We start from the raw sequence: 15,240 nt of genomic DNA, 5'->3' as shown, positions 1-15,240 counted from the left end.
TAGAACGCATATGAACAACCATGAGTAAGTGATATATGTAAATAAAACATACTACTATATACTCCTTCTGTTTCAATTTAAATGACATACTTCGCTTATCGAGAGTGATCAACTTGACTAAGCTTTGAAACTAAATTGGATTAGTTCAACTCAATATTTTAAAATTACGATATATATATTCAAAAAACCATATATAAAATACTGTAAGTTGTAATTTTTCTCATGTTACTATGATAAAAAAATTATTTAAAATATTGATCAAACTTCGCATTGATTGAATCTCGATAAGCGAAACGTATCATCTGGATTGAAACTAAACACAAAACGAGTAATATTCATTAGTTGGGTGTATTCAAATGTTTGCTTGCTTCCCTAGTAACATCCGTGCACTATATATCTACAGCAAATGAGAGTGCTACCTTATTATAATTCTCGTTGTTGATTTTCTTTAAATTCTTGGTTGAATCATGGCCATCTCTTCTTCTTGTTTCTGCTACCTTTTCATCTCACCCAAGGTATGTTCCGTTATAATTTTCATTTCTTATTTTACGAGCTTTCTTTTGTTAAGTAATATCGGGAATATTCTTGGGAACTCTTGAATTTTTGTGAGTAAAGTGGTATTTATGTTTCTCAAAAGTCACTTAATTATTGGGATTTTTAAGCTTCATTGATTGTTCTAATTGGAATATTTAGAATTTGTTGAGTTGTTCTACTATATGAGACATCATTTACTAGTTCAGTTTACAATAAATCTAAGTTGCAGCTTTGGACTAATGTCTTTCATGACTATCATTCTTATTGTTATGAAATTGTTTTGACAAAATAATCAGGTCAATAATTACATAACAAAGTAACCGAATAAAAGATAATGGGTATAACAAAAAGTTTTTCAAGTGATAAGCACTCTCGACTACTTCTAATCTTGAGAATGTGGTTCTGAGTCATCGAAAGAACAAAAGGTGGGAGCTCCTAGGGAAGGATTGTTGGGAAATTGATTATGGGGAATAAGAGTTAGCTTGAGGCATGTTAAGGACAATGTCTTTAAGGATATTTCGCCCACAAAATAATGAATAAAGTTAGGCGTATCTCCTAGAATTTAACAAACTTTTCCAGGTATTAAACTGTGAACAGAACTAACATAAAATTCAAGAAAGAAACCCAACATATAAGAGGGAGAAGATGATTCATAAAGTTATGTCAACAAGTCTCCAAAACACCTTGTATATATAGGCGGTGTTGTAACGACTAGATAACTGCTAGAACGTCTAGGTAACGACTAGTTTGAATCGATTAAAGGTGAAATAATTTACTAAATAGTAAGTAGATATAAAAATAATATTTCAAAAACAAGAAAAGTTTTTCCAAATCAAAATGACGGACATTCCCTTTTGAAATAACACTAATTTTTTCAACAAGGATTACAAAAAAGGTAAAAGATATATAATGGGACGTGATTTAGCATATTTTCAAGAGTCGGATGTTTGGGTGAGATTTTCAATTCACTTTTTAATTTTTTGACAAAAAATAATTCCCAGAATGATTCTGTACTACTAGTTGCAGACGAACTGCAGGCCTTCTGCTTTGACATCAAACATCTATACAAAGAGGAACAATGCTGCATCTTTTGCTCTTGGACCAGTGAACTCTGATCTTTCACGTCAAAAAGTTAAGGAATTAGGAAGCAAGTTAAGCACTGGTTGGAGTTTTATGGGAGGATCAAGAATCGTTATTCGTCCAAATCTTACAAGAAATCTTCTGCAAAGAAAGAGCTCAATGGTGTCTGCCTCATGTAATTATTTTCCTCCATATCATGCTCCATATAGTTTTAAATGTGTGCTAATTAATTTAAAAAATTAGTTTAAACTAGTGCTGAATAATATAAATAACAATAACAACGTACCCAGTATATTTACACATGTGAGATCTGGAAAGAGTAGTATGTAGCTTACCCCTACCTAGTGAATGGGTATTTAGATTTTTTAAAGAACATGTTGAAAAAAGTAGTAAAAGTATTGCAGCAATTTAGATTGCTAATTAAGAATGTTGAATACTAGCTAGATGAGTTACTTGCTTCAAGAATATTTTCCTCAAATTTGCACGTAGAGCTGTTTCTATTTTCTTGGCTTATTGGTTTTGCAAAAAAGTGTAAAATCAGCCAAAAGTCTAATTTAAGGTGTCAAATTCAATATTGTGAGTTGTATTTTTCTCATTTCTCCGAGCCTTTATGGACAGGGTTACTTTATCCCATGCCTACACTAGTGAAATGTAGTATATACCCCGTAAAATTAGTCGAGGTGCACACAAGCTGACCCGAATATTACAATTATAAAAAATAAAAGAATGAAAAGAAGTATTGTATGCATCTTAACATTTTGAATCAATGTAGAAGTCTTTTGCTAGCATGTATATTATCAGATATTTGGGGAAGTTAAGTGTTTGTGCTCTTCTTTTGCAGGGTTTTCAAGTTCTGAAATCGCTACAACTGCATTCCCGTTGGGATCAGTAGCAGTTCTTCCCTTTTATGTCTTCATGATTGTGGCACCTAAAGCTGAATTTGTAAGTTTTTTGGATAATTTTCAAGGGCCTTTAGCATATTTGGTTGTCGGCGCAAAAAATAATTACAACTGTTAGTCAAATATTATATGTGTCTCTCTCTATATATGTATGTATGTATTATGTATTAAAGTTATTATTTTGGGTGCGACTATACTGTTTAAAAATTCCTAAATTAATATTTTAACAAATTCTGGCCGGTAGATTTAAGGGGAACGGTTAAAAAAACGATTTATCCAAAAATATCAAGAGACTTAGTAAAGTTTCATATATAGTTAGAATACCAAAAACTGCATCAGATACCAGCAAAACTGCACCTAGAAAAAGCAAAAATTGCACAGGAAATAGATCGAAAGTAGCAGAACTGCACCTCCAAATAACTAACAACCCGAATTTATTAAATATTTGACAGAGATCAATAGTGTGTATTTTTGACAAACTTAAAGAACCAAAATTGCTTAGTATATTTAAGGACTATTTTAACCAATCCATAAGGACCATTTCACAATTTCCTCGCACAACTTATCTCACCATCTTTTTTTGCTCTCCTCATGTTATGAGAACACTGTATGATTTCAATATATGCATTTATTTTTCAATTAGTTGTGAGGTGCTGAATTTGGATAAAGTTAATGTATATCCTACAACATGAAGTCTGAGAAATCATTGCTTCACTTCAAAGGTAAGTTGTGATAATCAGGGTGAAGCTATACTCTAAGTAAGGGTGGTCAATTGACCACCTTTCATCGAAAAATTACAATGTATATATAGGTAAAATATATGTTTTAAAGATATATAACATATATTGAACACCATTTGTCGGAGATTTTTTTTACTTTTTCCAAATTTGGATACCCTTAAAAAAAATTCTGACTTCACCACCGGTGATAATTCGTCAATCATCATGCCAATTGCAGACTCACAAAGTGATGGAAAGCAAACTAACTTATATTGTGCTTGGACTTCTGTACGCATATATCTTGTACCTTTCCTGGATACCAGATACGCTTCAGCTATTATTTCATTATCAAGATCTGATTCCAGATGTAAGTGCTCAACTACACTCTTGTTCCATTTATTATCACACTGCTTTCTTTTTGTTTCGAAAAAAAGATATTTTGCTGTACTTGAAAACGCTTTAATTTTTGAACTTTCTAGTTTATCCTTAATAATATGCTCTTATAAGTATAAAAATGTATTATGACATATTCAAAATCTTTGGTATGTTATAAGCCTTTTTTCTTTTTTCTTTCTTAACCTCTGGGTATTTGATATGATGAAGTCACTTTTCATGGAAAATATATTTCTTTGAAAATATTTTTTGGTGTTTGGTTGATGAGTGAAAAACGTATTCCACTAAAATTATATGTTAAGATTAATAATAATATCAACAAATTAGAAAATATTTTGACGAAACTTTTGAGCTCTGGAGATTAATTATAATGTCTATATGTTAGTTGAAGCAACTATATGAAGTTAAAAGTTAAAATAGTTATAATGAAAATAACTTTCGTCATAAGTGAAGATAGCATCATTTTTTCTCCTTTTCATAAAAAAATGATTTTTGTCGTACCTAATACATAAAAATGACTTTCTCAGCATAGAGAACATTTTCCTGAAAGTCATTTTTCCTCGTATCAAACACACCCTTCTTGTGTCTAATTAAACTCTGTCATATAAAAATGAAGTGGATAAAGTAATAATTTGTACTGATTGCACTATTGGCGGTTCTAACAATATTTTGTTCTCATTCAGCAAGCTGGTATAACTCAGTTGTTCTCTCGGGAAATGTCATTAGCTTCTGCATGGATTCACATCTTGGTTATGGATCTTTTTGCTGCAAGGTTGGTATCTCCGTATTTGTGTGTGTTTGCTCTTACCCCATTTTCTCTTCTCTCTTTTTTGTCTGGTTATTTATTTATTTTGGAGATGGAATCCCCCGTTAAAACAACAACAACAACAATCCAGTATAATCCATTAGTGGGTGTGGGGAAGGTAGTGTGTAGCAGACCTTACCTCTAGCATGGGGTAGAGAGACTGTTTCCGATAGACCCTCGGCTCCCTCCCTCCAAGAACTCTCTCACCTTTCGAACTCACAACCTCTTGGTTGGAAGTGGAGGGTGCTCACCATTAGAGCAATCCACTCTTGTCGAGCTGCCCTGTTAAAACTCTTAATTAATTTTTTGTTTTTTTGTTTTTGAAACAGGCTGGTTTATCTTGATGGATTGGAGAATTGTATCGAAACCCGCCATTCTGTGTCATTGTGCTTGATGTCTTGCCCCATTGGAGCTATTAGTCATTTTATCACCAAAGCTCTATCCAAGAGAAGCAACAAAGATAATTTACGAATTTAAGTTATATGTATGGACCTTGTAAATGATATTTACACAATCATTTAGTATAAGATATAATTGTTGAGTTTTTGTTTAATTAAATAAAGACGTGTGAATCGGAACCGGAGGAAAATTTTTTATAGGAAATGAAAAGTTTGAAGTGTTCTTTTTACTAAGACACTATGTCCCTTATCGAAAAATGGAAAGGAAATTCTTGTGCTTATATAGAGAAACACATCTTCTCTATATAAAGAGTTGGGAAGAAGCGGTGCCTCGCGCTGTTGTCGTCACTCGTTCGGCTTCGGCAAATTGATATGATTGATTGATAATATTTTGGACCAAGTTTATTTTTCGTTATTTAATTTCTTTTCTGATATTTTTTCGCGAAAGTTTAATTTAAAATTCGCGGTTCCAAGCGGTCAAATTCATGTCTAAAATTCTGGCGAACAGACACCATTTCAAACGAACAGGTATCTTGGCACCTATTGAAACCCAAATCGTTGGCTATAAATACAGAGGAGTAGCCTCATTTTCCAACACTGAAAATCTGAAAACTCTCACCTCTCTTCTGCATTTCTGCATTATTTTTTCAAAGCAAAACGTAAGCATCAGTGTGGTTTACTGCCGTTTGTTGAGTTCGACGAAATTCTGTAATTTTCATTGCCGGTATTACAGAATAGTTGTTCCGTTTTATACTGGGAGGAATTAATCCAATAACCTCGGGTAACTGTGAGAGGATTAAATACCTTAAAGAAACACAGTTTTCTGTTGGGCTCGAAACTTTTATTCTTCTGATTCTATTCCTATTTTGTTTCTGGTTTCATTTTATTTTGCAAAAATTATTTTTTCGAACACATATTATTAACAATAGTTATTAGTAACTTTATTTAATATTGTTCATTAGTAATGTATATATGATAAATTGTGAGTAACCTGACATATTAAATTAAATTATACTGGTAGTGCAATAAATTAGTTTACACCATTAATGCACATCACTTAATCCATACTTTATTAGCAGAGGATTGTAATTTGACTGTGTTAAGCAAAATCTCCGCGTGTAACTTTAATCAATTTGTAAAGGTTTTAAAGGTTTTCATTTAATGAAAGGTGGCTTTCTAAGTTTTTATTGATGTGATGTAACATTAAGGCATATTTAGTACCAATTTTTAGAATTATTCATTTTTAAATAAAGGTGACTTCCTTTCTCTTATAGCAGAAACACACAAAACGAGCACGAAGTTTTCTGATGGGACTATCAAGGACAACACCGAATGTGCCTAATTAATTCATGTACTGAGTATATTTTTTGAATTAACTTTGACACCTCTAGATGAAACTATTAACCTATTACGATCTTCGCAGGATGTCGTGATGACACATAATTTATAAGATTAGGTAAGTCTAATATATATGCTTAATATAACTGAAATAACAATGAAACTCTCAAATACTCAATAACTATTATAAAGAAAGTTTCACAACTCAACATAAACAAACTTCCCAAAATCTGGTGATAATAAGTCACAAGCTCTACGAAAAAGTACTGATCATCCCTATACAACAGTGTCTATAAAAGGATAAGAAAAAGAAATAAACTAGATAGAGGGGGACTCTAAGGCCTGCAGATGCCGTCAGGTATACCTTGAAGTCTCCGAAACTGGGCTCGTCTCACTGGTGCCTGATCTGGTAGGAGGTACCTGGATCTGCATAAAAAGATAAGCATAAGCGTAACATGAGTATACCATAACGGTACCCAGTAAGTGCCAAGTCTAACTTCAGTAGAGTAGTGACGAGGTCAGGTCAAATCCCTACTGGAATAAATAAGAAGTTGGACAGGTATATAACAATGAAATAATGATAGCAATAGAAATGAGACAATAAAGAAATACACCAAGATTAGCTACACTGAACTAAGGAAAATAATGCATCATGGAAGGAAAACAAGGAATGTTATGACACGGAACAAAGCAACAAAACACAAGTGAAGTAATAGAAAAGTATCAACAAGAATCACTACTGAGTCTGAAATCACAAAACAATTCATGATCTTTCCTTATATCATCGCGAGTGCCTTGCATTTAGTTTTGAAAAATTATTTTTTCAGAAATAGCTTCCCGCGTTTTAGCCCACCTTATCACATCGCGTGGCTTCAAGTAGTTCCCCTACTGGCAACACGCGTATCAAGCCCACCTTATCTCACCACATACGTTTCAACCCCAAATTCTTATACCACCACATGCATATCAATATCACAACGTATCACAAATCGCACCTCAAGTGCCCAATATCACAACTTACCAAAGAGATTAACAATAATGGTGTTTCCACAATGATAGCCCATGGATCAACCACAATATACACAAGAGTCTCAACAATAACAACTGAAAGTGAATAACTCAACAAGAATAGTATTTCACAACTTAACAACGTTGTCCCAATGTGAATCACGGCTTTTATAACTCAATACCAATTTCAAGAACAAGATATTCCAAGAATAACAATTTCAAGTAAGGAACTCAATGATTAAATAATGACTTTGGAAGGTTAAATCATATGTGGTGACCAAGAGAGTTGCATCGCATTTACCCTATGAAGGATGGTTCAAATGCAACACCGACGGAACCTCAAGAGGGAATCCTGGACAAAACTCCTATGGTTTTTGTGTGAGGAATTGGAGAGGTGATTTGGTTTTTGCTAGGGCAAAAAAGATAGAAGATACAACTAATATTGTTGCAGAAGCAAAAGCAATTACACAAGAGCTGGCGTATTGTGTAACTCAACAAATTCATCCACTAATAATTGAGACGGATTCTCTGGTAATGAAAAGGATAATAGAAGGTGAATGGGAAACACCTTGGTGCACAATGAAGGAAGTGAAGAGAGTCAAGGGGATGAAGGACAATTTCAATGTGATTTTCCAACATGTTCTAAGGGAGGGCAACACGCTTGCAGAATACTTAACTAACATGGCTTTTTCTATCGCTGGCACAAATAACTTTTAACTCATTCAATGAGTTGCCAAGTGCAGGTAAAAGGTTAATCAACCTAGACAAGGCCCATATCCCTAACCTTAGGATAAGGGTAGCAAAGAAGAAGACATCAGATTGATTTTACTAAGCTGTAAAAAATGATTGTGATTGATAACCTTCATCTCTTAACAATGTTTGAATGTTGATGCATTACCCCACAGATATTGTTATGTATGGAGGTCCTCAAACAACAATCAGGTTCTCATAAGAAATCACCAATCTCAAGTGCTCCACAACTCATAATCGACTCCAATATCAAACAAATGACAAGTAACAGTATTGGTACAACAAAGCAGGACGAGGCAGTCTCAGCTGCACAACTGTTGTTAACTCTGGAGGTCGTCAAACAACAAATGTAACACCTGCCAACACAGATTCTCCAAAGAAACTTCAAATGGATCATACATTTTTAATTTGTCTAGAGCTGCCACCTTCAACAACTGGAATTCCTAGCTCAAGTGGACAGAAAGAAACTGGCCACCTATGCCACTACTGCAACTAGAAACACTTTTACACTAACATGTTTATTCAATTTTGCGGGAACCGTGGACAAGTTCAAACAATTGATACTATTGCAATGTGTGGTATTAACATGATATACACATTCTGTTGAAAAAGCACTAGTTTTCTGGACTTCCAAAATCAGATTTTGACTGATCCAAACAATCTACACATGATTATTCAACTAGTAATACACTGGTTGATGCTGCTGTTGATTACCTATGGCCAGCTGCTGTATGAGACAATGTTTAGGCACACAGCTCGTATGGAATGCTGAATTTCCAAACTGAGGTACAATATCATTTAACTCATTCTCTGAACTACCAAGTGCAGAGAGGAGATTAATCAATATAGATAAAGCTCAAATCTCTAATGTTAGGGTTAGGGCGGCAAAAAGAAAAGCATCAGATTGATGATCATATATATGGATGCTATGCGTGTTCTTGCCTCACTCTTCATTGGTTTTCTGTCCTGTGTGTCGGTAGATGATTTCCCAGTGGTATTATCATGTCCTCATGCTCAGCCTGGGGATTGTTTGGCAACATACAGATTTCATAAGGCAAGCAGGCATTATACAAGATACACAACAAGCTTGCAAGGTGATACATACTGTCATGGTGTGTACTGTTCATACTGGATTTATGATGCACAAGTAATTAGATAGTGTGCTCTTGAACCAGACATAGTCTTCTGCCTAGATAATTTCCATGACCAGCTGCTGCTTCATGCTAAGTAATCAGTTATGGTCCAAGACTGTACATGAACATCTTTCGCAATGTCCAGTTAATCTACCATCTAATGCAGGTGAAGATCACAAGTTTTGAGATCAAGCTGGAGCAACACATATGTTTATCAGTTCTGGAAAGCTTCAAATCAATGGTGTAAGTGTTTGGAATCCACATTAGCCTTGTTCATTGGACGTTTGTTCAATGAAACGCATACCCTTGCGCCTGGTGAGAGCTTTAGAGGTGCTACTTGGTATTTGCACTTGGCTATTGGATTCAATTACACCACTTGGAGTTGGAAGCATACATCCTTATTTTGTGTATTAGCTAACTCATTAGTATTAGCATTTCTATTCATAGTACTAGCTAGTAGTATTTTGCATTTTTTATATTGGTTTGGACATCTTGTAAGCTTTGGACCCAAGTTTTGAGATATTTATATATATATTAGCCACTAGACAACCTACCTAGTAGTATATTTGCTTAAAAAAATGACTAAGTAATAGAGGAAACAATAATTTTAACTAGGCATGTAAAAGCAAATAACAAGTAAGAGGTAAGGAAAGTAAAGCATGTGAAGATAGACTACAGATGATGAATATAACATATTATGGTAACTTAATTAAAGGCATTAGAAGAATCTACGTAGCTAAAATCGGTCAATTACCATATTTAGCTCATGTACACACTCGTCACCTTGCGTACACGGTGTCCATACATCACAATTATCATAAACAACACCAATCCTAAGGGATAATTCTCCCACACAAAGTTAGGCAAGACACTTACCTCAAAACACGCTAACTTAATCCACTAGTAAGCCTTTCCCTCGATTATCCAACTCCGAACAACTCGAATCTAGACAAAACAACTTCATACCATAAATATAAACTATAGGAAGTTATTCCAAATAATAAAGTTGCAATCTTTAAAGAGAAATAAAAAGGCAACTCAAAAAGTCAACCCCGGGCCCCACATCTTGGAACCCGACCAAAATTACAAAATCCGACCTCAAATCGCGTTTCAAATCCCCAAAATTTAGTCTAAAAAGTTTTCACAAATTTTTCCCAAATTTCCAACTCAAATCACTAATTAAATGATAAAAATAATAATGGATTCATGTAATATAGACAAAACCGAGTTAGATTCTCTTACCCCAATGATTTCCTTGAAAAACGCTCGAAACATCGCCACAAACCGAGCATTCTAGGTAAAAAATGTAAAAATAAAATTCAAACCCTCGAAGACCCCTTTTCTGCGCCAGGGATTTCGCATCTGCGGGCTAAGGGCCTCATCTGCGATACCGCACCTGCAAAAAACCCATCACTAGTGTGATTCCAGCTTAAGTCTTGAGATTCCGCTTCTGAGGACCACTTGCTCGCACCTGCGAGCCCATTTCTACGGAGAAATCGACCGCAACTGCAACCCTGCCCAAGGCCTTCCCGAATTCTGCTTCTGAGGAAGAAAAGTCCGCGCCTGTGGAGGCGCACCTGCGCCGGGTGTCCGCACCTATGAGCCCAGACCTAGGCTGTCCCTTTTCCACTTCTATACTTCAAAACTCGCATCCGCAAGCATTGGCGTACGCATAAGGTTTTGTAAGCGGTGTCATCATTTAATATGTGAACAAATAAAAAAATTATTGTAATAATATCATTTAAAAAAAACAATCAAGAAAAAGAAATAACACAACTTACAATGCAGCATCCCTCCAATTTTAAAAATATATTGTGCTAGTCAAGTTGTACAAAAGTATTCGAACAAAAAATGTATTGTGCTAGTCAAGTAGTGCTAAAGTATTAAAACAAAAAATGTATTGTGCTAGTCAAGTAGTACAAAAGTATTAAACATACAATGACACTAAACAGGTTCGAACTCACGATCCTGCATAGAAATCTTCAGGCTTTGAACAGATAAGCTAGTCGCCTCTTTGCTACAAGTGGTGTCACTTATTTCATTTAACAGTTTTTCTTATTTTTTCATTTGAATTATATATAAATAATTAGTAAAGATTTTCGATGAAGCGATGTCACGTGACACCGCTTGGGTTAAGGTAGATCTGCCCCTATCCGCGAGTCCGCACTTGCGGCCATACCCATCGCATGTGCGATGACATCGAATGGCTGATGCTTCAGCAAAATGATCAAGTCCAAAATTATTCCGGATTCAATTCGAATCACACCCGAGACCCCCTGAGACCCCGTCCGAATATACCAACAAGTTCCAAACATATAAGGGACCTATTCGAGGCCAAAAATAACATCAAACAATATCGATTCTACATTTCGCAACCCAATTCAAGCCTATTGAAACTATGAACTTTCGAATTCCAAAACTAATGCCGATGCATACCAAAACTACTCCGATTGACTTTAAATTTTACACACAAGTCATAAATGACATGACAGACCTATTCCCACTTCCAGAATAGAAATGTGACCCCGATATCAATAAAGTCAACTCCCGGTTAAATTTCTCAACCTTCCCAACCTTCACCTTTCTAACTTTCACTAATTCAAGCTGAAATGACCTACAAACCTCCAAATCAACATTCTGACACGTTCCTAAGACCAAAATCACCATACAGAGCTATTGGAACTGTCAAAACTCCATTCCGATGTCGTCTACATAAAAGTCAAAGTACAGTCAACTCTTTCAACCTAAGCATCCAACTTAGGGACTATGTGTCCCATTTCACTCCAAAACTCACCCGAACTAAAACCAAACACCCCCGACAAATCACATAACCATAATACAATATAGAGGAGGCAATAAATAAGGGATCGGGGATAAAATACTCAAAACGACCGACCGAGTCATTACATTCTCCTCCTCATAAAACAAACGTTCGTTCTCGAACGAGTATAGAGACATACCTGAAGTGGTGAAAAGATGAGGATAACGGCTACGCATATCATGATCGGTCTCCCAAGTCACCTCATCGACTGGTTGACCTCTCCAGTGAAACTTCACTTAAGCAATGTTTTTTGACCTCAACCTTTGGACCTGCCTGTCCAAAATGGGCACCGGCTCCTCAACATAAGACAAATCTTTGTCCAACAGGACTGAGCTGAAATCCAACATATGAGACGGATCACTGTGGTAATTCCGGAGCATAGAGATATGTAATACTTGATAAACTGCAGCTAGACTAGGGCTCACAAATCCTCTCAAGAATCCTTTTAGGTCACCTTACAAATCCTCTCAAGAATCTCAAATGGTCCGATATACCCAAGGCTCAACTTGCCTTCTTCTCAAACCTCTTAACACACTTCATTGGCGAAACTCGGAGCAAGACCCGCTCCCCAACCATGAATACAACATCACGAATCTTTCGGTCCGCATAACTCTTCTATCTCGATTGTGCTGTACGAAGTCGATCTTGAATCAATTTGACCTTTTCCAAAGCATCTTAAACCAAGTCAGTACCCAATAGCCTAGCCTCACCCGGCTCAAACCAACCCACTGGAGACCGACACCGCCTCCCATGCAAGGCTTAATACGGAGCCATCTGAATGTTCAATTGGTAGCTATTGTTGTAGGCAAACTCCGCAAGCGGCAAGAACTAATCCCAAGAACCCCCGATCTCTATACACATGCACAGAGCGTATCCTCCAAGGGCACGGTTTGTAAATAAGGGAAACTATAACTAAAATCTAAATGGACTTACGTGGATATCCACAAAACTTACAACCTGATTTCTAACTAACTTAACTGCTAAGTCCTATCTTTTAAGCTCAATGTACAACTCCCGAAGCTTTACTCTTCTCAACTTTGTAACATACCCTCCTTGGTAAAATCTTCCTTGTCATTAAGGAAGGAAGGAAGGGAACATGTCCTCAAGGACTAGTAGTCATCCTAAGTAGCCTTCTTAGGAGTCACTTGATTCTACTAAACTAACATTTAAGTGATATTTTTGTTTCTTTTTTACACCATATGTCTGTCCAAGACTTTTTAAGTGTGTGGCAATAAAGATTAGAGATATCAAGCACTGGGGTGAGAAGTGTTTGTAGGTAGATTATGACATATCTATAGCTGAGAGACATATAATGTTGGGTGCAATAATAGCTGTGGTGGGATTTATATATTGTAGGCTACAGACCTAATCTTCTGCTAAATTTGATAGGGTCCATAGCATTTGACTTGACAACTTGGAAAACTGAGCTCTATATAAAAATATCTATTTGTAAGTCTGAATCTTTAAGTAAACCTAATTCCCTTCTTTAAATTTCTTGTATGATATATGCTTATTAGTCTTTATAGTCATCCTTGGTTGAGCTCTTTGCATGTGATATTTCAACAACTGGAATTTGAATTCCCTGGTTAGTAGACTCACGTCCATTTCTTCCACAGCAAAATCTCCTACTATATAAGGTAAATTTAAGTGTGAAGGTTGGACATATAGTGCTTCATAAGGGGTGATTTGGATAGAGGAGTGAAAAGTAGTATTATACCACCATTCAGCAGTTGACAAATAGGAAAACCAATATGTTTGGAAATCAAAATAGAAGCATCCCGAGATTGGTTTTCTGAATAACTGTTAATTACCTATGTTGACCATCCGTTTATGGGTGATAGTCTATAGAAGTGTTGAGAATGACTCCATGCATGAAGAATGATCCTGCCAAATTTTGCTTTTAAAAATAGGTCTCTATCACTTATAATATCTTCTAGCATACCATGAAGTTTATACATCTGCTCCATAAATAACTTGGCAACATCAGTAGCTAAGTAATGGTGAGATAGTCCCAAGAAATAAGCATATTTGGTGAGCCTATCTATCATTACTCATATTACTATTTTACCCTTGGACTTGGATAACCCTTCGATGAAGTCCATGCTTATACTACTCCAGGCTATTGCAGGCAACTTGAGAGATTGCAATAGTCCTAGATAGGGAAACCTATCATACTTGTTGTTTAACTAAAAAATAGTTTTTGTGGTCAAAGCAAATATGGAATAAATCGGATTTCTAACAATCAATTTTACTTCACTTTTTCGAATATAGAAGAATAAGAAATAATAAAAACTAAATATTCATTGAGTAAAGAAAAGAAAATCTTATTAATAATCGTAGCTTCCTTCCAAGAGTCGAGAGTAAGAATCTTCAATCAAGCAAATAAATAAAAGACCGATAGTATATATTTGTGAATTCCTTGATGATCATACAAAATATAGTAAGGGGAGTTTATATAAGGGCACACTGTGTAACTGCTTTGCCCTAATTAATTCCTATTAGTTACTAACATTAACTACGTTACTTGCCCCTTACTTGAGTCATTCATAATGGTTATGGTAATAATAGCCAATCGCGCATAATCATGGATTGTGCCGATTTCGTTTCCATAATCGTAGCTATTGATGAATCTTCCTTTTTTGTAGTCTTCAATTATGCTTTCCGTACCTATCTCTTCTTTCCCAGTTGTCAGATATGGTATCTTTGTAAGTAATTTCGTGGGTGTTTTACCCATGCCTCATCATTCTTCTTTATAGCTCTAATTCTAATGCCACCTGTCAGCATATCATTAATCTATGTGTCGAGTCCATTTTTTCACCAATACAAATAGTCCTCCCCCCCACTTTTTGAATATTTTTGACTGAATATTCAGTAAGTGATAAGTTTATTTATGGCGGGAATATCTTGCTGCTTCTTCCTGATATAATTATGATTTGTTTTAGAAGCGAAGAAACTTACGTCTTTTCCATTTAATGCTCGAGACACGTGTCTTGCTCTGATTGGCTTTGCAGTTTGCAGCATCTTTTTAGGATTTCTGTGACTGTATCAGTTCAAAGTGACGGTTTCAGGATGATGGTTCATAATGACGCCTTTTTCTTATAAATACATTCTCACGCATCTTCCTAAACTTCTTCTTCTATCTTTCATTCATTTCTAAGCTTTTTCTGCAACTTTTCTTCCCTCTTTGTTCTTCTGCTATTAATCATCAATGGTTTACCGTTCATCAAACCCCTTTTCATTATCGGAACCCTGAAAAACCATCATAGTAGATGAACTTCCTCGTTCTACAACTATGGTTAGGAGTAGAATAGGTGACATGCATCGTAGCCTAGGCTCCATATCGAGCCGAAGTACTACTCCTT

General features: G+C 35.6%; 1 protein-coding gene across 2 annotated transcripts; it reads left to right on the top strand.

The window, feature by feature from the left end:
* Positions 1 to 337: 337 nt before the first annotated feature.
* LOC107771731 (protein ABA DEFICIENT 4, chloroplastic-like) lies at positions 338 to 5,058 on the top strand. 2 transcript variants are annotated; one of them, XM_016591173.2, is made up of 6 exons: positions 338 to 515; positions 1,561 to 1,789; positions 2,456 to 2,556; positions 3,471 to 3,599; positions 4,309 to 4,397; positions 4,760 to 5,058. In XM_016591173.2, exons 1-6 carry the CDS (start codon positions 468 to 470, stop codon positions 4,905 to 4,907), a joined length of 744 nt encoding a protein of 247 aa, XP_016446659.2. In that variant the 5' UTR covers positions 338 to 467; the 3' UTR covers positions 4,908 to 5,058. The 2 variants fall into 2 exon arrangements, with proteins under 2 accessions (XP_016446659.2, XP_016446658.2); XM_016591172.2 differs by having other exon boundaries at positions 1,555 to 1,789.
* The last annotated feature ends 10,182 nt before the right edge of the window (positions 5,059 to 15,240 follow it).

Source organism: Nicotiana tabacum, chromosome 14 (assembly GCF_000715075.1).
Source record: "Nicotiana tabacum cultivar K326 chromosome 14, ASM71507v2, whole genome shotgun sequence".
In the NCBI taxonomy this organism is placed as follows: Eukaryota; Viridiplantae; Streptophyta; class Magnoliopsida; order Solanales; family Solanaceae; genus Nicotiana; species Nicotiana tabacum.
Note: the sequence above shows the minus strand (reverse complement) of the source record. Positions and strands in the feature narration are given on the sequence as shown.

Coding starts and splice junctions, on each gene's coding strand:
- LOC107771731 (XM_016591172.2), top strand. CDS start 468: ATGGCCATCTCTTCTTCTTGTTTCTGCTACCTTTTCATCTCACCCAAG. Junction 516..1,554: donor ACCTTTTCATCTCACCCAAG/GTATGTTCCGTT, acceptor CTGTACTACTAG/TTGCAGACGAACTGCAGGCC. Junction 2,557..3,470: donor TGGCACCTAAAGCTGAATTT/GTAAGTTTTTTG, acceptor TGCCAATTGCAG/ACTCACAAAGTGATGGAAAG.